At 64.6% G+C, this 20,554-nt stretch overlaps 3 protein-coding genes across 4 annotated transcripts in view; 2 read left to right on the forward strand and 1 right to left on the reverse strand.

The window, feature by feature from the left end:
- ANKMY1 (ankyrin repeat and MYND domain containing 1) overlaps window positions 1-2,234 on the reverse strand; it is an 87,189-nt gene extending 84,955 nt beyond the window's left edge. Inside the window, exon 1 of one of the 2 annotated variants that reach the window (XM_037848840.1) lies at window positions 2,065-2,234. In XM_037848840.1, the coding sequence (XP_037704768.1) occupies window positions 2,065-2,219 (155 nt within the window). In that variant the 5' untranslated portion in view covers window positions 2,220-2,234. The remainder of the gene's footprint in view (window positions 1-2,064) is intronic. The other variant, XM_037848843.1, reaches the window with a different exon arrangement.
- On the forward strand, window positions 1,309-5,197 carry DUSP28 (dual specificity phosphatase 28). Its single transcript, XM_037848845.1, has 2 exons — window positions 1,309-2,009; window positions 4,050-5,197. The coding sequence occupies exons 1-2, from the start codon at window positions 1,380-1,382 to the stop codon at window positions 4,206-4,208; spliced, it is 789 nt and encodes a 262-aa protein (XP_037704773.1). The 5' UTR covers window positions 1,309-1,379; the 3' UTR covers window positions 4,209-5,197.
- A 3,490-nt stretch (window positions 5,198-8,687) lies between these two features.
- RNPEPL1 (arginyl aminopeptidase like 1) lies at window positions 8,688-18,916 on the forward strand. Its single transcript, XM_037848844.1, is given in 12 exon segments — window positions 8,688-8,750; window positions 8,752-9,213; window positions 12,494-12,634; window positions 13,183-13,334; window positions 13,849-13,965; window positions 14,136-14,371; window positions 14,503-14,616; window positions 14,736-14,848; window positions 15,194-15,302; window positions 16,209-16,439; window positions 16,632-16,774; window positions 17,276-18,916. Coding segments are annotated over 12 exon segments (2,145 nt in total). The 5' UTR covers window positions 8,688-8,702; the 3' UTR covers window positions 17,555-18,916.
- Window positions 18,917-20,554: the final 1,638 nt, after the last annotated feature.

The raw sequence follows: 20,554 nt of genomic DNA on the forward strand, positions 1-20,554 counted from the left end.
ACGGGCTTCAGGCTAGGTTTGACCCAGTATCTCCACCTCCTCTGACTTCACCCCAAGGTTGGCTTCCCCTTGTGATCACAAGGAGACAAGAGAGGAGCCTTCCCAGCTCTCATTCGTCACTGGCTGTATTTGATCCCAAGGCCATTCCTGAAGCCACACTGACTGGAAGGGTGGAGGCAGTTAGGGCCCGCCCTTGGAGCTGGGTTGGGGAGAACAACCCCTGATCGGACTCTCCTCATCCTGCCTCCTCTAGGACAGTCAGGGTCCTTCATGAGGGCGGAGGTCAGAAAATGGATGGTGGGAAGGCCTCCACGTGGGTGCTTTCTGGACCTGTAGCAAGAGAAGCCCTGATTCGGATGGATATTTGAGTCTTTAGCTTTAGAAGGATATTAGAACCTAGGGGTTCCAATAAATATCTGACAGTTACCAACAATCGGTGGCTGCTGAAACCAAGACAGTCAAGATTACCCAGAGAGACTGGGCAGAGGACACTCAGCTTCGCGCAGTATATGCCACCAGACTCGGCTACTGCCAAGTTGGCAGAAGGGAGGTACTGGAGGATAATTTCTTGTAGAAATGGATTGCAAACTCTTGAATAAAAGATGGAGATGAGTAAGAAAAGTTTCACTATTATTAGAATTAATTGAAACTGCAATAACTGTCTCCAGCATAGTGCCTGGCTGCACCAGCTACTTTTATTTAAACTATTTCCCAAAAGAGAGCAGAAATCTGAAAAATCCATTTAAGAGTTCTTCTTAAATGACAACTGTGTGTACATTAAATATGAATAAATTTAAAATAGATACAGTGTTGATCCAATAAATAAGAAAAATAACAAAAGAAACCCTGGTCTCTTTAGAAATGATAAAAAAGCTAGTGGTATGTAATTCTATCTTATATGAAGCATAGTTTACAATAAAAAGGAAAAAATAAAATGCAGAAATTACAAGGGTAATTTATTAAAAAGACAAAAATATATATATAAATTTGTAATAAAATGCACCTCAGCCGTCAATGCAATTATCAGAGTCCCGAGCAGACGTCTTAGAGGGTCGCCGTGGCCCTCGCAAAACGATAGGGGGGTGTCGGTCACTTCGATCAGCATGCAGAGTAACGTCCGTGACCCAGCCTGACCTGCCCAAGCCCTGGTGGCCCCAGGGGCACGGCATAAATGCGGCAGCCTCCCTGGCCCGTGGGACACGTAGCCTTGTCGAAGCGGGACAAGCATTTGCAGTCCTGAAAGCCCCGCCTCCTGGGCCCCGGGTGCGAGGAAGGGGACGCAGGCAGGTGTTCCAGCCCTGCGCCAGGTGCGCGGCGGCGTCCCCGGCCCCGCCCACCCAGCTGGGCAACCCGACCCCCGGCGGCGGCGAGCCCAGCCAATGGGAGAGGAGGCGGCGGCCCCACGCTCGGGCCGGCCAATGAGGACGCGGCCAGGGCCCTGTGGGCGGGCCCCGCTCCGGCATAACCCCTCGCGCCTGGGGCGGGCCAGAGCGGCCGGAGTCTCGCGCACCGGGGTGCGGCCCGCCTCTCGGAGGCCTGGAGGACCTGAAGCCGCCCTGCGGGGCCGCCCGCCCGTCTACAGACAGGGCCCCAGGACGCGGTGCCCGAGAGGGGCCATGGGCACGGGTCGAGCCGGGATTCGCGAGGCCGCCGAGACCGCGCCGCCGCCGTTTGTGCGCGTCGCCCCCTCGCTCTTCCTCGGGAGCGCGCGCGCTGCGGGCGCGTCGGAGCTGCTGGCGCGCGCGGGCGTCACGCTGTGCGTCAACGTCTCTCGCCAGCAGCCCGGCCTGCGCGCGCCCGGCGTCGCCGAGCTGCGCGTGCCCGTGTTCGACGACCCGGCCGAGGACCTGCTGGCTCACCTGGAGCCCACCTGCGCCGCCATGGAGGCCGCGGTGCGCGCCGGCGGTGCCTGCCTCGTCTACTGCAAGAACGGCCGCAGCCGCTCGGCCACCGTCTGCACCGCCTACCTCATGCGGCACCGCGGCCTCAGCCTGGCCGAGGCCTTCCAGGTGGGAGGGGCGGGACTTCCGGGGGCGGGCCCTCAGCCTAGGGGGTGGGTCTTACCGGCAGGGTTTCTGAACCGGGCCTGGAGCTGGCCTTCCGGGAGGGGTGAGGCCGGCTGAGGTCGGGCCTAACGAGCGGGGTCTGCTTGTAGGGGGTGGGCCTTCCCGGCGGAGTCCGACCGACGGGGAGGATCTTCCTAGTGAGTTGGAGTTCATGACCGGGGGCGGGCCTTCCGGGAGGGGCGGGGCTCCAGCCAGGGGCGGGCCTTCCGGGAGGGGCGGGACGGGGCCGTCCTCCCCCGCCCGTGGACGGCAGGGTGACCTGCTCTCCCCGTCACGTCCGGTGACCTCGCGCTGTCCGTGGCTTTCGGTCGCATCCACGCGCTAGTCTGGGCTGAACCCGAGACTGCTGGACCGGCCTGAGCGCCGGCGGCTCCCTGTGGGTGTCTCACAGGCGTCTCGCACACGCTGCCCTTTCTCCCGAACCTGCCTGCCGCCTCCTCGGGAAACTCGGTCAGCTCTGCCCCCGAAGTGCCAGCAGAGGCCAGCCGTCCGCCTCCCCGCTCTGCCCCCTCTTTCCGGCTTCCCCTGGCCTCTCTGCCCTCGCTCCTCCGTGAGCAGCTGGGGACACCCCGTCTGTTCCCGGCGGGGCTGCGTATCTCGGAAGAGCTGTGGTCCTCGCTGTGGCCCCTCAGCCGCCCGAAGCGGGCCCTGTTACCCCTCCAGGCTCATTCGCCACCATTTCCTCTGTGCTCCCATTTCACTCGAGCCATGCTTGCCAGGCAAGCCTCAGGCCCTTTGCAATTGCTAGTCTCTCTACGTGGAACTCGCTTCCTCCCCTGGGATCCCACTCGGCCCCTCCCTCGGTGCTCCCAGGCCTCGCCCAAACACCTGCTTCCCCTACCTTGCTGCTCCACCCCAACAAGCTCTGACTTATCCCTGGGGTGTTATATAATTATGTGCTGAATGTGCACCTCCCACACTGGAATGTAATTTCCACGAGAACAGGGTCTCTCCTGTGTTCAACGCTATCCCCAGTGCCCAGGCACGCAATAGGTATTCAGTAAATATTTTTATTGTCAAATGAAATACATAATTAACCAATTATAATCTATTTCAGGATCCCACATCCCTTGCCAAGTGCCTACAAAGAGCTGATGCTCAGTAAATATTAAAGAACTGAGTTACAGTTAACTAATCAATCAAAAGTAATAGAGGTCTCATAATTTTAGCCACCTAAAAAAGCCAAAAAGTGATTTTGCTTTCTGTTTTCCTAATGCTGTGCCTCTTAAATTAGAGTGTGGTGAAACCGCTGCTTTCAGATTTCTGGGAGGCTGCCAGAGATTCTCAGAGGTAAATTTGGCATATCTTCCAAAGGTGTCCCCTTTACTTGATGTTAAATAATGTAAACTGTTTTATTCAAACACATTATAGAATCAAGGGTTGAATGACTTTTAAGAACGAGCACCTTATCCCCTGTGGCTGCCACGTCAGGCATTAGCAGTCGCCCCCACTGCCGTCAAGGGTACTGGGGAGGGTACTTTGGTTTGCTAAGTTGCTCAAAGCAGACACCTTGAAATGCCTGGGCTTTAACTTTAATTTATTTAATTTTATTAGCTTAGCAGCATACAGTTTTGAAGCTGTGAAAATGTCCAAATCAAGGCATCATTGAGGCGATGCTTTCTTCCTGAAGGCTGCTGCCGGTGATCCTCGGCTCCTCTGTCACATGGCCAAGCACACGGTGGTGTCTGGTGGTCTCTCCCTTCTCTTTCAAGTTTCCTTCCTTTCAACTTCTTGCTTCCTTGTTTTCTCTCTTTGTCTGAATTTCATTCTTTTATAAAGGACTCCAGTAAGAGGACTGAGACTCACCCTGAATGAGGTGGGTCACAGCTTACCTGAAGAAGCCTCACCAAAAGATCCTGCTCACAGTGGGTCCACACCCCCAGGAATGGAGTAACTTGCTTTTTTGGGGCACACACAGTTGGAGATGATCACAGAGGATGATTGGAAGTGCTGACATCACAGTTCATTCCCTCCTTGTTGCAGGCCGTGAAGCGTGCCCGCCCTGTAGCTGAACCCAACCCTGGCTTCTGGTCTCAGCTCCAGAAGTATGAGGATGTTCTCCAGTCCCAGTGCTGCCTGCCCAGAGAGCCTCCAGGGGCAGTTTCAAGCCAGGAATGTTCCACAGTGAAAGATGGCCCCTAGCATGGGCCTCAGTTCCTCCACCTCTCCAGACTGTGCACCCCGAGGACCCTGAGCCCCCAGAGCAGGAACTCGGGTGACACTTCAGCTCTCCAGGCTGACGGTTTGTGCACTGAAGAGAGAGTGCACTTTCTTCTCCTTTCTCACTGGCAGAAGAGCTCCTGAGTCCTGCCCTCAGAGTGAGTTTTCATTTTTCCCCCTAAGCTTCATCGTACTGCAGGTGCAGAGGGTCTCTGTCTCCGCTTGGTGGTGGTACAGGGGCCATGGAGAAGGGGGCCAGGGGCCCCACAGACACCTAAGACAGAGCACCCCTCCCTCCGCCCAGCCTTGGTTTTTGGATAGGGTTTGGTCAGGAAAATCAAAACCACTTGAGGCATTTTACACAGAAAAACATTTGCTGCAAGGGATGGAGACTGGGTGAGCTGAGGTCAAGAGCCGCTGCTGCCTTTCAGGAGATCTGTGAGTGTGGAAATCACGCTCACTCTGACAGGGCAGCTCTCGGGGGGTGTGCAGAGCTGCTGGGCACTCATGGCTTCCCCAGCCCCCCACCTCCCAAACTCACCCTGGTCCTATCAGCACCAAACTCAGGATCTGGCCGGCAAGATGGTGGCGATGCCCAGGGATGGGCTTGCGGCTGCAGCACACGAGAGAGGACATGAGGACATGCCAGCAGGCCCCCAGCACGGGCCCCCGACTGCTCAGAGTGAACCCCCGAGCACCCAGCCCGGGCTGTCCTTGGCTGCTCAGGGTCCACACCTACCTCTCCTCAACCCCCCAGTGTCACGAGAACACTGGGCTCTGAGTTCAGACACAACTTCCCCCGGACATCCTGTGACCTAAAGACTCAGAAAATTAATCACCATCAACGCTCCTTAAATAAGGCGGTGGGGAAAGAGAAGGGAAGAAATGGATAATGTATATGAACTATAGATGACATAGTCATTGTTAACACATTCATAACGGGGTCACGAATAAAATGCTGTGGTCCGGGGCTTGGTCATTTGTCCCCGCTGCTCACTCCACCTTACCCTGCCTGCAGCCCGCGCCCCAGCCGGCCATGGTTCTCTGCCAGCGGGGGAGGCCCTGGGTGGTACCCTTGTATCGGGTTCTGTGGCCTCCCTGCTCTTTTCTGTGTGAGCCGGGTGTGCTGGGGGGCACCCCAGGGCCATCCCGACTCCAGGCTGACTCCCGCTGCCCCCCACCTCCCAGCAGCAGCAAAGCCCTCCTGCCTGTCAGCAGGCTCTCCCCTAGACCACCCATTGTTGACAAGATGACCCAGCAGCCTGAGGGGTCCAGGATGGCCAGGGGGGTGGGGGGAGGTCTCAGGTGTCTCCGCCCCCATATAGCAGGACATGGCTGTGCCCCCCGCTGAAAGCAGACTTCATGGGGAGCCGAGACTCCTGGCTGCGCGGAGCCCGGCGTGGTGAGGACAGAGCACAGTTCTGTGGGGGTCGCCCACAGCTGTTTCAGCCCCACTGCAGCCCGGCATCGCCAGGTCGGGGCTAACCTGCAGGGGGGAAAACCTGCTCAGAACCAGGGACCGATGGGCAGTCCTGCCTGTTACAGACAGAACCAGGTCCCAGAGCCATGAGGGGCGGGAGTGGGGCAGACCCCACGACCCCTTCCACTGCCACGGCAACGACTTGCTCACAGAACTGTGCTCCTGTCCTCACCACGGTGGGCTCTGCAACACGGGTGCAAGAAGTGTCTCCTCGGCAGCCCTGTCCAGAGAGCAGCCCGACTGCGGTCCCTTTCGGGCCATCAGCCTCTGTCTGAACCCAGCCCAGCCCGCCCACCTTCATGCCCACCTCTAGTCCAGGAACCCACCCCTTCAGGCACCAGCACACCTAGGAGGGGCGCAGTCCAAGTCCCTTAGGTGGCGGCGTAGGTGTGGGCGGGTCAGAGCAGGCAGGATTTGCTCCGGAAAGGCTTGGGCATGAGAACCCCGGAGGAGAAACCTGGGACTGAACAGCCCACCTCCCTGGGGCAGTGTGAACCCCAGGCTGCTCACCCTGGAGACAGTGGCGGCCAGGAGAGCAGTGTCGGGGCAGCCCCTGACCTGGGCTCTAATGCTGCCTTCAGGGGGTGCCCTCGGGCAGCAACAGGGAGAGTGAGGACAGCTGCAGCCCACCTGTGCCTTTGCAGGTGACAGTCATGCGGCTCCCTGCACCCTGGAGGGGGCTCTGGTGGGCCAGCTTTGGGACTGCAAAGCAGATCTGCTCCTTGAAGACTCACCCATGGGGAGTTCGGGGGTACCTCCAGACCATCCAGGGCTCTCCAGGAGAGAAGGGGTGACACCCCAACCCCTGCTGCCCGTGATTCTGACTGTGGTCCCCAGCATCAACTAAAGTACGATGGAGCAGTGCCCGAGGGTGGGCACCCCAGGTGCAGCCCTGATGCTCCCCCAGACTCTGCCCCACAGTCTGCCCCTGGCGCTGGCCACCCAGAGGCAGCAAGGCCAGACTAGGCCTCGGGACTCCCCTTCTCGAGTCAGGGATGGAGGACCAACCCCGCCTCCTGGTGACTGGGTGTGCCTTGGCCATTTGGGGTGAGAGGCCGGGTCCCCTTGCAAAGAAGGCGGGTGGGGAATTGGAGGACCCCCAGGAGAGCTAAGGCGATGCCTGGGGCTCATGCCTGCGAAGGTAAGACAGGCTCTCCCTCTCAGCTGTCCCCAGCCCAGGGGCAGGGTAGGCCAGACAGATGAGACACTGCGGCTCAGACATGACACTGGGGTCAAGGGCAATGCTGAACCCGCCCCGCCTCCCCATACTCGAGCAGGGCTGTGCATAGCTCCTGGAAGTTCTGTCCCCAAGAACCTGACTTCCTCCCTGACAACAAGGCCAACAGTGTCGTGGCCGCCCTCTTGCTCCACAGCCTCACTGGTCTCCGATGGACTCTCACTCACTGGGTGGCTCCTGCCAGGTGTCAGGCCCCTGCTGGTCTGAGCTGTCCCTTCTGGGCCCAGGCCCTGGACAGGCCGTCTGCTCAGCCTCGTCAGCCACCGCTCCCTTCCCTTCAGTGAGGGGATGGGCGAGGTGGGCTGGGGGACAGGCTGGCCATGGTCCCGGTCCTGCCCCAGTGCTTGCCCCCTCGAAACAACCAGCCTCAGACAGCCCAGTCCGAAAGGACTTCTGCAAAGTAAGGAACATTCCATACACATTCCATACCTACCCTTGAAATCTGGCTGCCACAACCCAGGGACTCAGATTTGATTTAATTTTAATAAATTTACATTAAATAGCAACACCTGGCTACCACATTGGGCAACCCAGTCTTAAGGCCCCGGGGCGCCACCACACCCCATAAAGGCAAATGCATTAAAGGCTGACAGTTTCAAGATGAGTTGTGGGCTGCACTTTTGATCCAGCCATTCACTTACACAATCAATTCACGAAATGCTCAGCCACATCTTGCTTTTCCGCCTTGCACGCTCCTGGGCACTTGGCTCCCCGTGGGTTTCTGTACTGGCACACTTTAGATGGGGCTGGGTCCGACAGAAGTACTAGCCCAGCGGGGAGAGGAGGCCTGACACGAACCCAGGCCAGGTAATGGCGGGCATATCATCTCCAGAACCAGAAGGTGTGCTCAGCAGCCTCGCTGGAGATGAGCCAGCAGTGGGCTCACAGACCCCAGACCTACTCCATTTCTCTTTAAACACCGTAAATGTTTACTGAGTCGGGTGGTGTATTGGAAAGCTGTGGGCAAGGTAGAGCCTTTTCGACTGCTAGAGGAACTGGCCACACCCTGAGGCTGCCAGGTCACCACTCGGGCCAGCTGTCCAGGAGCCCCCAACAAGGAGGGCGCAGACAGGGTGTTCCTGGGCCTCGGGGCTTCCACCCAGCAGGTTTCCAGCAGTGGATTCAGAGTCCCAGACCCCCACTAGCTGGCCTAGGCAGTGCGGGGTGTTCAGGCCAGGACCCCAGGCTCGCAGACCCTCCCCGAGGCCCTCGGTCCGCGCCCTTCTACCCGAGGGCTTCGCCAGTGAGGCCAAGATGATGCGCTCCCCACCGTGGGGTAGGGGTTCGAATCCCGCCTCTCTCTACCAGACGAACGGCCGTCCATACCGATCTCACAGGGAGCTTGGGTGGGGGCGTTCTACGAATCACTCCCGGAGTCAGAGCCCCGCGACGGGCGGATGACACAGAGCTCCGCACCCACCATCCCGGGACGCGCGGACCGCACCGAGGGGCGGCCCTCCCAGGCGCCCGACGCCCCGTGGCCAGCTGCCCCCGGAGCGGACGGCGGCGTCCGCAGGGAGTGGCCCTCTCGCCGCCCCGGCTCTGGGGCGCGGCCCCGGCCCGCCCCGCGCACAGCGCCCCCGGCGGCGGCCGAGGCGAGCCCGAGCGGGGCGGGCGCACGGCGCGGGGCCGGGCCGGGCGGCTCCGGCGCGACTTCCTGTTGTGCCCGCGGCCCCGCCGCCGCCGCCGCCGCCCGCCCGGCGCCCTCGCGCTGCCCGCGGCCGCGGCCGCCGCCCATGGATTTCACCTAGCGCGGGCCATGGCGGCGCAGTGCTGCTGCCGCAAGGCGCCCGGCGCCGAGGCCGCGCCCCGCCCGCCCGCCGCCCGCGCCGCCGCCCGCCCTGGACGTGGCCTCGGCCTCCAGCGCGCAGCTCTTCCGCCTGCGCCACCTGCAGCTGGGCCTGGAGCTGCGGCCCGCGACGCGCGAGCTGGCCGGCTGCCTGGTGCTCGAGCTGTGCGCGCTGCGGCCCGCGCCCCGCGCGCTCGTGCTCGACGCGCACCCGGCCCTGCGCCTGCACTCGGCCACCTTCCGCCGCGCGCCCGCCCGGCCCGGCGCCCTCGCCTTCGCCTTCGCCGCGCCCGGGCCCGCCGCGCCCGCGCCGCCGCCGCCCGCCTGCCCCAGCACCGAGCCCGCCGGCCGCTCGCTGGCCTTCCGGGTGGACCCGTTCACCGACTACGGCTCGTCGCTCACCGTCACGCTGCCTCCCGAGCTGCCGGCGCACCAGCCCTTTCAGGTCATCCTGCGCTACACCTCCACCGACGCGCCCGCCGTGAGTACCGCGCGGGGCGGCGGGCGCGGGGGGCGGGCCTGGGCCCCGGCGGGCACGCCCTCACCCGTCCGGCCGCGCCGGCTGCGCCCTGGCTCCGGGGTTCCGCCCAGGTGCCGGCAGTCATCCCGGCTGGTGCCCGGGGAGCCCTGGGGAGCCCGGGTCCGGGCGAGGTGGGGCCCCGGGCCGGCAGGAGCGCCTTCTGGCCGGCAGCTGCCGAGCCGAGCATCTGGCCCACGGAGCCTGGCACCGACGGGTGGGTGAGGGCCGCGGTGGTTGCCGTTCCCGGAGGCTCTGGTGTCTCTTCCCCAAGGCGGAATGAGGGATAGGTGTCGGAGCTGGAGCAGGAGGCATACGAGGGCCGAGTCGGGTGCGACGCTTGGCCTCCGGCTCCCCTGGCGAGGACTGGAGGGACTGACAGGGTGCAGGCGGCTCCACCCCCACCTCGGGCATGCAGGTGGGCACTGCAGGGCTTGGGGCATGGACACCCACCACTCAGGGGCCCTGACGGAAAGGCCCTGTTCGTGTGGACTCACCTCAGGGCCTGGGTCCAGTGTAGACAGCACACATAGACTCCTGCCACCGACACAGCTCTATACACCGCAGGAGGTCCCATCTGTCACTGCCTGCAGCACCACGTGGAGAGGGTCATGGCCCCCTGGTGTAGGTGGTGTCAAGGGCCAGCAGGGCTGGGAAGGGCCCGGTTATACCTGCACCTGGACAGCCCAGAGCAGGCACCCACCTGTGGGCTTCATGCACGTTTTTGTGGGAGCCCTTAGTGGGGCTCGCCCCCCACCTTCATCCCCTGAGCTCCTGCAGGTGTGCCAGCCTGCTGGCTCAGCCCTGCTAATTGCTCTGGAATGTAGGGGTTCGCACAGGTAAAGCCCCCCAGCATGGACAGTGGGGGAAAAAGGGGCATGTTTCTCCCCAGCCTGGATTGGGGGACCGGGAGCCCCTGGATCTGGGCTGCCCAAGATAAGGGCTCAAGAGGCTGCTGTGGACAAGGCCAGGCGGGCAAGGGTCCCCAGGTCTGTGGGCTTTCCACAGCCTGTTGGGGGCCCTTGGGTGTTCAGAGGATGGGGTGTGGGGTGGCATGGCCCCTAGAAACTGTACCTGCAGGATTGGAGAGCTGATGACATGAGGCCTGGCTGCAAGTGGGCCCTCTTCCAGAGGGTGGAGTGTTTGGCCTCTGACCTCAGGTCCCACGGTGGGGCACCCCATCTCCTGTCCCGCTCCGGGACCTCAGGCCTGAATCCCCAAGCCTGCCCCTGGGCCAGATGGGGATGCTGGGAGCTCTCTGGCTGCCCAGGAGCCCCTAACCCACAGTCCCCAACACCTCCCAGGTGGTACGGGAGTGCTGAGCATTCCAGGGTCCCCGCTCCTCACCTCCCATTCCTGACCCCACCCCAGCAAGAGCAGCTTTCTTCCTGCCCTGTTGGCAAGGGGATCTCCATTCTCCAGCCCATCAGCATCTGTGCCCTGCTCCCTGCACCCTGGGTGCCCTGGTGGGGGCTGGTGGCCCACCTCGGGGGCCCTGCCTTCTGGGAGTGGGGGGGTTCTGCCCTAGCCCCTCACTTGGAGGAAGGCTTGTAGACCCCATTGGTCTCTGGGAAGGTAGCCAGCTCACTGAGGGGTGGGCAGGACTGGGTGGGCCTACTCTTTGGAGAGTAGGGGCAAGTGGGGGCTGAGGGGCCCCTAGGGACCATGAGGCCTGTCTTCCCAAGGGGAGCCAAGGGCCATCTGCAGCAGGGGTCATTGCTGGGGGTCTCCATGCAGACTCACGGGTCACAGCCCTGGAGAGGACGCCGTGAGGCAGGGCTCAATGTCTGCATTTTTGTGCAGATCCCCAGACGGTCTTTCTGTACATCTGGGGCTGCCCAGGAGTCAGCAGGAGGAGACACTGCGGGCTCACTGGTCAGTGAGAGGCTGGGGACGGGCACACGGCAGCCAGAAGCAAGCTAGGAAGAGGCCGTGAATGCTGGCAGTGGGCTGTCTGGGGCCTGCAGGATGGGAAGGGCAGCTCTGTTAGGTCTGGGTCTGGGGTCCCCCTGATCGGGGGCCTGCAGGACGGGAGGGGCAGCCATGCCCCTGGGCCCTGCATGAGAAGACAGGGGAGAGGCAGTGCCAGTCAGCAGTGCCCTCTCCTGCCACGGGGCCAGGGGCAGAGAGCAGCCAACGCCCTGCCAGCCCGGGCCACCCTCCTGGCTGGCAGTGCCTCATCTGTGGTTCTGAAGGGAATGTGCCCTTTGGCATGTTGACCTCACTGTGCATGGGCCCCACTGTTGCCAGCCCTGCTGGGTCACAAGTATCCTGGTGCCCAGCCCAAGGGCCTCCCCTGCAGCTGGAGGCCTCCCTGCCTGCCTGGGGTGGCCTGAGCCCCAATCCCACCGCGGGCAGAGAGCTCCCCTCCTCGGGCAGGGCCCTTGAGTTGACCTTAAGGCCCTGGGGTCGCAAGGCAAGGACAGGCCACTGGAGCAAACCCGATGGCACCCTCGATTCCCCTTGCCCTGGTCCCGTCCAGTCTCAGCAGGTCCTGCCCCACAACCTTGCCCTGCCCCCCCACCTCAGCAGTGCACCCCACCCTGGGTCGTCCCTGGAGGCCACGCACTGCCCAGCCGCCCCTCCAGGTCCGTCCCTCGCCTCTTGTCTCCTCTGGCTCCTGCTGCCCTTTTGTTCATCCTATTCATCCCGGGAGCCCTGGGGCCCTCAGGACCTGGGGGCGGGCCGAGGGGAGGTGGGCGAGGCACCGACTGACAGTAATTTAAGGTTCTAGAAAGTGCAGCCGAGCAAGTGAGGTTGGAGGGGCAGGCCAAGGGCCACTCTGTGGACAGACCGAGTGTAGAAGGAGCCGTTCCCTCTGCAGCGCAGCAGGGCACCTCTGGGGGGCAGCAGGGGCAGAGACCCCAGGACGGGCGGGAGAGCCCTGGCGTCGCAGAGTCCAAGGGAGGCCGGAGAGCGAGGGGCGGGCTGGGGCGCCTGGGGGCGATGGGAGGCCCGTGGGAGGTTTTCACCTGGGCTGGAAGGTCCTCTGGATCAGGCCCCAAGACCCTGCGGGAGGCATCCCCCCCAACCCGTGGTGTGCCCACGAGCCCTCCCGGTGGACCGGGGACCTTGTCTGCCTCGGGGTGCCCCCTCCTCTCTTTCAGGTCCCCCCACAGCGAGGGGGACACCGCGGCTGGTGGCTCGGTGCCACGAGAGGTCTTGACCCGCAGAGATGGCGCCTGCCCTCCGGGGCGGCCGGGGAGCCTGCGGCCCTCTGCTGACGCCCCTCGCCCGCCCACAGATCTGGTGGCTGGACCCCGAGCTGACCTACGGCCGCACCCAGCCCTTCGTCTTCACGCAGGGCCACTCGGTGTGTAACCGCTCCTTCTTCCCCTGCTTCGACACGCCCGCTGTCAAAAGCACCTACTCAGCCGTGGTCAAGGTGAGCGGCTGCCCGCCCCCGCCCCCGCCCCCGCCCCCTCCCGTTCCGTCCGGGCGGCCGCTGGCCCCGCCCCCAGGCCCTGGCCCCGCCCCGTCACTGGCCCCGCCCCACGCAGGGCGGCCTGGCCCGGGTCCCGCCCTGCCCTTGGCCACCTTGGCCACACCTCACACCTGATCCCCTCACCCCCCTCCAGGTGCTCCTCCTGTAAGGATCCCCACCCTCCTCTCTGTGGGGGAGGGGCCGCACCACCCGGAGATGGGGGAGGTCGGGCCCCCCACAGACAGTCCTGAGGAGGGGTCAGGGTCCCTGGGCCTGGGCAAGGGTGGTCCCAGGCAAAGCTAGATGCCCTGGGGGAGCTCTCTGTTGAGGACATGGGGTTCCCTGACACAGGATATGGCGTTTCTTGATGAGGACATGGGGTTCCCTGACACAGGATATGGCATTTCTTGATGAGGACATGGGGTTCCCTGATGGGTGGTGGGCAGTTCCTCATCAAGGACACCAGGTGCCCTGACCTGGGCCCTCAGTGCCGCCCCCTGCCCCCGCAGGCCCCCTCAGGGGTGCAGGTGCTGATGAGTGCCACCCAGAGCTCGTATGTGGAGGAGGAGGGCGTGTTCCACTTCCACATGGAGCACCCCGTGCCCGCCTACCTCGTGGCCCTTGTGGCCGGGGACCTGAAGCCCGCGGACATTGGGCCCAGGTAGGGCTGCGGCCCCTGCCCCACCCCCTTCCCCAGCCCCAGGCCCCAGCCACTGCCCCAGCCACTGCCCCTGCACCAGCCCCTGCCACCACCATCTGGGATGCCCAGGCCACCCTGGGGATACTGCTATGGCTGGGTCTTGGCCGGCCAGCCTCGCAGCCCCTTGAGGACCCACATGAGACCTGGTGGGCTCCTGCCCTGCACCAAAGGGTCCCCTCCCCACACACCTTCTTCCAGGGCCCAGGACATCCCTGCAGGCCCCAGCTCACCCCATGGGCCCTCAGCCACCAGGTGGGCAGCCCGACCTCGCCCCCACGCCTCCTGGTACACACTCCACTCCTGACCTGCTCCGGCCTCTTCAAATCAGAAACAGATTCACTGGGCTGCTCCCCACACAGTGTGCTCAGTCCCTGTCGTCCAGGGAGACGGGGTGGACGAGCAGGCTGGGGGTTCTGCCCGGCCAGGGCCTGGGGGTGTGAGGCGAGGACCCAGCCCACCCTGTGCCTTGTGCCAGGAGCCGTGTGTGGGCCGAGCCGTGCCTGCTGTCCACGGCCACCAGCAAGCTGTCCGGTGTGGTGGAACGGTGGCTGAGTGCGGCCGAGGGGCTCTACGGCCCATACTTGTGGGGCAGGTAAGTTCTGGGGGAGGGGGTCCTGGGGAGGGTGGTGCCCTGAGAGCCCTGGCTGGCTGGAAGAGGGTGTCAGGGCAGAAATGGGGGTCCAGTGGGGTCCCTGCTCTGGGGAGGGCAAAGGGGGCACGTGGGAGTGAGCCCTCCCCCTCACGCGCCGCCCGCCAGCGCAGGTACGACATCGTCTTCCTGCCCCCCTCCTTCCCCATCGTGGCCATGGAGAACCCCTGCCTCACCTTCATCATCTCCTCCATCCTGGAGAGCGATGAGTTCCTGGTCATCGACGTCATCCACGAGGTGGCCCACAGCTGGTTCGGCAACGCTGTCACCAACGCCACGTGGGAGGAGATGTGGCTGAGCGAGGGCCTGGCCACCTACGCCCAGCGCCGCATCACCACCGAGACCTACGGTAGCCCCCGCCGGCGGGCAGGGGCAGGGGCTGGGCCCCTGGGCGTGGGGGACTGAGAGTCCACGGGCCTCCAGCCGCGGCACCTGCTGCGGGGTGCTCAGGCCCCGCCCTGACCCCCCGGCCCCACCCAGGTGCCGCCTTCACCTGCCTCGAGACGGCCTTTCGCCTGGACGCCCTGCACCGGCAGATGCGGCTCCTCGGGGAGGACAGCCCGGTCAGCAAGCTGCAGGTCAAGCTGGAGCCAGGTACCTGCTTGCTCTGGCTGGGTCCCCGCACGGCCCGGGCCGGCACCCCCTGCCCCCCAGTGCCAGACACCGCTCCTCCCCGACCTGTGGCACCCAGAGTCAGGGGTCTCCCCTTGCAGGAGTGAACCCCAGCCACCTGATGAACCTGTTCACCTACGAGAAGGGCTACTGTTTCGTGTACTACCTGTCCGAGCTCTGTGGAGACCCCCAGCGCTTTGACGACTTCCTCCGGGTGAGCAGCCGCCCACCGCCAGAGCCCAGGTCCCCTCCCCAGCACTCGGGGCAGGCCGTCCCCCAGCGGGCCGTGGCGCAGGAATGTCCCTCGGCCCTGGCAGCAGGGGACGAGCCAGTGGGAGCCTCCAGTCAGGCTGGGGCCAGGCTGCCCTTCCTTGGGGGCTGGGCTTGGGACTGGCCCGTTCCAGCCCCCCAGAGCGGCACTGGCCTGCCTGCTGCCTTCTGCCGGCCCCGGGCTGTGGGACCCCTTGGATGTGGGGCTTCTTCCAGCGCGGCCATGCCCTGTGGGGTGGTACAGGTGCCCAGCCCCAGGCCCACCGAGGCCCACCCCTCGCCCACGCAGGCCTACGTGGAGAAGTACAAGTTCACCAGCGTGGTGGCCCAGGACCTGCTGGACTCCTTCCTGAGCTTCTTCCCGGAGCTGAAGGAGCAGAGTGTGGACTGCCGGGCAGGTGAGGCCTGGCCCCACCCCGCTGGGCCCACACGGTGCCCCTTGGCCACGGGCTCACAGCTGGGCCCCCCTCGGCCTGCTGGGGTGGGGGGCTCTGAGCACAGGATGCGGCTCTCCTGGGGGAAATCTCCATCCGTTCTTCCTTCAGCAATGCCCCACCACCACCACCACGCCAGTTGGGAGGGCCCTCGGCCTGGTGCCTGGCCACCACAGGAGCAGAAAGAGTTAGGTGCACTTCCCAGCTGGATGGGTTTGGGAGGGCTTCCTGGAGGAGGTGACACTTGGGCCAAACAGGCAGTGGCAGAAAGGGCTGAGGAAACTGTGTCGAGGGCCTCGGGGCACAAGCAGCAGGGTGAGGGTTTGCCCCAGAGCTGGCTGGGGCTGCTGGCCCTGCTTGCGTGACACCCATCGGAGTGTCTGTGGGGAGTCTGAGAACTTGGGGGTCAGGGGAGGGACTGGAGGGTGTACGGAAAGGTTGAGATTTGCCAGAGTGTGTGGGGTGTGGCTGAGAGCTCCAGACAGGTTGATTGCTTTGGAAGACGGGCGAGGGGACAGGGTTTTGGGGGGTTGGGAAGAGGCAGAATCTGCCCCCACGGCTGCCCTGCCCTGGGCTTTAAAGCAGGGCTGTCCCCTTCAGAGCATGTTTGCCCTCTCCTGTGGGGGTCAGAGGGCCCCTGTGCACTGAGTGGGCGTAAATGAAGTTCACCGTCCTGCACCCAGGAGAGGCGAGAAGTGGGTGAGGGTCCCTCGCAGATGTTCCTCTGGTGGCTTGAAGTGGCAGGCGATGGAGCGGAGCCCAGGCTCCCTGCCACCCACCCCGGGACACCCTCGGGCCCTGGGGTCCCCTGGCAGGCCTGCTCCATCCCCTTCCTGCCCGGGTGGGACCTCCGGGTCCTTCTCCCCACAGGGCTGGAGTTCGAGCGCTGGCTCAACGCCACGGGGCCGCCGCTGGCCGAGCCCGACCTGTCTCAGGGATCCAGCCTGACCCGGCCCGTGGAGACCCTCTTCCAGCTGTGGACGGCGGAGCCCCTGGAGCAGGCGGCCGCCTCGGCCAGCACCATCGACATCTCCAAGTGGAAGACCTTCCAGACGGCGCTCTTCCTGGACCGGCTGCTGGACGGGTCCCCACTGCCCCGGGGTGGGTCCTGCTGCTCTGGGGTGGGATGCGTGGCCTGGGGCAGGGTCCCTGCAGCCCCGGGTGGGTCCTGCGGCCTGGGGCGGGGTCTCTGCAGCTCTGGGGTGGGTCCTGTGGCCTGGGTCCTGGTGCCCCAGAATGGGTTCTGTGGCTGAGGGGACCAGGGGTCCTGATGGCTGTACCCCTGTCCTGCAGAGGTGGTGACCAGCCTGTCCAAGTGCTACTCCTCCCTGCTGGACTCGATGAACGCTGAGATCCGCATCCGCTGGCTGCAGCTCGTGGTCCGCAACGACTACCACCCCGATCTCCACAAGGTCCGGCGCTTCCTCGAGAGCCAGGTGGGGCTGTCCTCGCAGCAGCCGGCCACTGCCCTCCCTGGCTTCCACCACCCACCACCCCCAAGGCTGAGTGCACAGGGCAGACCAGGAACCAGGAACATTCTGGAGAAACGGGGTGGGGAAGACCAGGAGTCCGGAGTGGGGGCGGAGAGCAGGCTAGGTGAGAAGGATCTGGGGTCAAGGTGCCGGAGGACGGTTCAGAACCTGCGGGTCCTTGGGGAGGCTGTGTCAGGAGAGGACGAGCTGGCAGCAGGAGGCTGGACCCTCTGCCTGTCCAGCTCCCGGGCCTGGGCGCCAGGGCTGTCTGGGCCCCTCGGCCAGAGGCGCCGGCCTCCCCACTCCACACCCCCACGCACCCTGCCTGCACCCCTCCAGCCCACGCAAAGGACAGGGGCCCCCGGGGAAGGCCCGCAGCAGGGAGGGGGCCCGCCCCGCCAGAAGGGGGTCCCGTGCCCCCCCCATGCCGTGCACACTCCTGAGTGCCCGCCGCCCCACCTGCAGATGTCCCGCATGTACACGGTGCCACTGTACGAGGACCTGTGCACCGGCGCCCTCAAGTCCTTCGCCCTGGAGGTCTTCTACCAGACACAGGGCCGCCTGCACCCCAACCTGCGCAGGACCATCCAGCAGATCCTGTCCCAGGGCCTGAGCCCCGGGGCCGAGCCCGGCGCCGACAGGGACGCGGCCGCCAATGGGGGCGCCGACACGCCGGCCCTGCTGCTCGGGGACGAGGCCCCCGGCGGTGCCCTCTCTCTCAGGGACGTCAACGTGTCTGCCTAGCCCTGCGGCGGCTGGCCCCGACCCCCCCCCACACCACGACTGTGCCTTTTGGGGTCCAGCCGCCATGACTGTGCCTGGACTCTGGCCAAGAGCTCAGCCCAGGTTGCGCGCCGCTCCCAGGGGCTCCCAGGGCTGGGCAGTGCTGGGGAGGGGCCTGCGCCCTGGGGCCCAGCGCCACCCCCACCTCTTGCACTGCAGACCTTGGGGTGGGGGTGGGCAGCGCCCCACTGCTCCCTCCTGTCACAGCACTGGCGGCACCCCCAACCCCTTGCTTCCCACACTGCCCCTCGCCACAGCCCGACAGTCCACGGTGACCACCACTCTGTGCCTTACAATGCTCCCGGGGCGTGCAGCCACCGCACCCCCGGACCAAGACCCAGGCGTGCCCTTCAGGCAAGCTCCCTCGGTGGGGGTGGGCTGGATGTCCCTGGGGAGGGACCCCGGCCCGCGGAAAGCCTTAGCCCCTCGGATGCAGGCTCAGGCCCCAGGGAAGGGGGCAGGAGTCCGTGGCCCAGTGCTGCCTGGGGTGGGCGGGCCGCACAGGAAAAGCAGTACCGGTGAGGGAGGGCAGGTGGCGCTGGTGCTCCACGAGGCCCCCGGCCTGGAGGGGACCGCTGCAATGAGCCCCTCGTCCGCGGCCCCCATTAAACCTCCACTCTGCAAACCTGACCTCCCTGGCCCCCTTGGTCCTGACTTGACCTCCACACCTGCCTGGGCCAGGGTGGGGCTGGCAGGGACCTGGGCTGTCCCAGGCAGCACTGAGACATGTGAGTGGAGTCCCCCTGACACACAGGTTCCTTGCCAGAGGCAGGTGCTGAGTGACCAGTGCCAGCACTTGGCCACCTGGCCGTGCCCTCCGGGGCCTCTCAGGACAGGCTCCAGCCCCCAGCCTTTAACCCAGCCTCCGAGGGGTGCCCGGGAGAGAGCAGAGGAGGGGCTTGCTTGTCCCCACACTGGCTCCCAACCTCCCACTTCTGTTACTGGCCAAATCCCAGCTGAAGTGGCAGCCGGACAAACCTGCCCCAACTGCCCCTGTCCCCTGCCCGCAGGAGCACCCTGTCCCTGACTGCCCAGGAGGGCCACTTCTCTGAACAGCTGTGCCCAGGGCACGCTCTGCCCCCTCCCTAGGCTCGGCTGGAGGGACGCCGGGGCTGCCCCCAGAGGCCTCCTGGGAGGGGGTGGGCATGCTGGGTGCTGGCCCCCAGCCAAGAGGTGTCCCCTCTGATGACACCAGTGGGGTACTGCCATGCCCCAAGGGGCCTTCCCAAAGTGCCCAGCACCCAGGCCAGCAGCCGAGAGCCTGCTGGGACTGGAGATCATCTGCTCTCCTCGCTCAGGTCAGAATAAATATGGGCAGCCGGAGTCACAGTAGCAGTTCATTTCTGACAAGTCAGGTTGGACGATGTGGCTTGGGCTCAGGCCACGGCGGCTTCCTGCTCATTCTGTCCGAGTGCAATGACTGACATCTGTCCCCAGGGCCTGCGGGAGCTGGGGGTAGGGGACACTGCTCCAGGCAGGTGGGTCTGCAGAGCCGAGGACCCACAGAGCCAGGGGGTGGCTGGAGAGACAAAGGCTCAGGCCTGCCCTCAGGGAGCCTGCAGCCTGGTGGGAGGACAGATGGACACCAAACAGATGACAGAGTGCACTGTGGTTAAAACTGCATCCCCAGGGTCGGGGAGCCCAGGAGAGGCAGGCCTGGTCACGGGAAGCTTCCTAAAAGCAAGGTGGGCTCTGAGGGGTAGGGGAGCAGAAAGGCAAGTTCTGCTGGCTTGGTGTGGGGCACCCTGCGTGCAGATACGCCCCTGGGGACTCGGGGCAGTGCTCGCATGCTGAGGGACAGTGGGGTGAGGGCCCCAAGGCCCGTGTCCAGGACCCAGAACGCTACTACTTGGCGACAAGGCCGCTTTCTTGGGAGAAGTGCTTGCATGGCTGTGAAGGAGACGGGCTGAGTGTGCAGCCTTGGCCCAGGTGGAGACGGACACAGAGCGGGATGTCAGGACAACCCCTGGTTGGTCCCCTGTCCTCGACTGAGGGCAGCTGTGGGTGGTGGGATGAGTCTGGTTTGGGATTCAGGCCGAGGGGCCTGTGGGACACCCATGAGGACAGGTGAGGTAGTGGCTGGGGCACAGGAGGAGCTCAGAAGAGGGAGGGGAGAGCCCTCCTGGGGGGTCTGCACCCGTGACGGCGAGGGGCAGCTTGGGACTGCCCCCCGGCCCCTGCGAGGCCCCGGCTGGCAGCAGCAGCGCCTCCCATCCCGTTACCCCTCTGGAGGGTCTTGCCAGGGATGACGTGCACCAGCTGGGTGGCGTCACTTCTGCTGCCAGTCATGTCCCCTACGCAGCTGGGGGCCAGGACATGTGCCCTTCCCTGTGCCCGGAAGTGCTCCCAGAGAACCAGAAGTGGTGGACAGACAACCCTGGCGGCCACCACAGTCCAACCCTCTGGTCCCCAAATATCCCGTTCGCTCTCCTTCCTGCCTTCAAGACGCTCGCTGCTCCCACGGTCAGCCCGAACATTCCAGGCCCCAGGCAGAGTGCAGGACCTCGCGGTCATCTTGGAACACGAGCTGACGTCTCGTGGCCTCTACCCCCGGCCTGCCTACAGCTTCCCAATGGAGACCCAGGAACAGGAAAGCCCAGTTCCCTGCCTCGCAGCCAACGGGGAACAGTGACCTCTCCCTTGGGGGGCCCCGACACACTGCCCACAGCTGGAGGGCAGTGCAGGGGACCCCATCCCAGGAGTGGGCGCCCCACTCGTCCTCTCTCAGCCCTCGGCTCCACTCTTCTGGGGGGACCCGTCCTTTCTGTTTCCTCCCTTGGCCGCATCTGAAGATGGTGCCGGCAGATGAACCCCCGAGGGGCTGGGCTGCCTTCTCAGCCTCTTCCCTGCCGAGGTCGTTCTCAGTCTCGGGAGCCACCGGCCTTTCCATTTCAGGCTCTTGGTTTCTCTGGCGAGTCAACTCTCAGGAACTTCGGAGTCTTCTGCAACACTTGATTCCAG

Source organism: Choloepus didactylus, chromosome 9 (assembly GCF_015220235.1).
Source record: "Choloepus didactylus isolate mChoDid1 chromosome 9, mChoDid1.pri, whole genome shotgun sequence".
NCBI lineage: Eukaryota > Metazoa > Chordata > Mammalia > Pilosa > Megalonychidae > Choloepus > Choloepus didactylus.

Excerpts from the sequence above, each read along its gene's own strand:
- DUSP28 (XM_037848845.1), top strand. The coding sequence starts at position 1,380 with ATGGGAGAGGAGGCGGCGGCCCCACGCTCGGGCCGGCCAATGAGGACG. Across the intron at positions 2,010-4,049 it reads GCCTGGCCGAGGCCTTCCAG|GCCGTGAAGCGTGCCCGCCC; the intron begins GTGGGAGGGGCG and ends TCCTTGTTGCAG.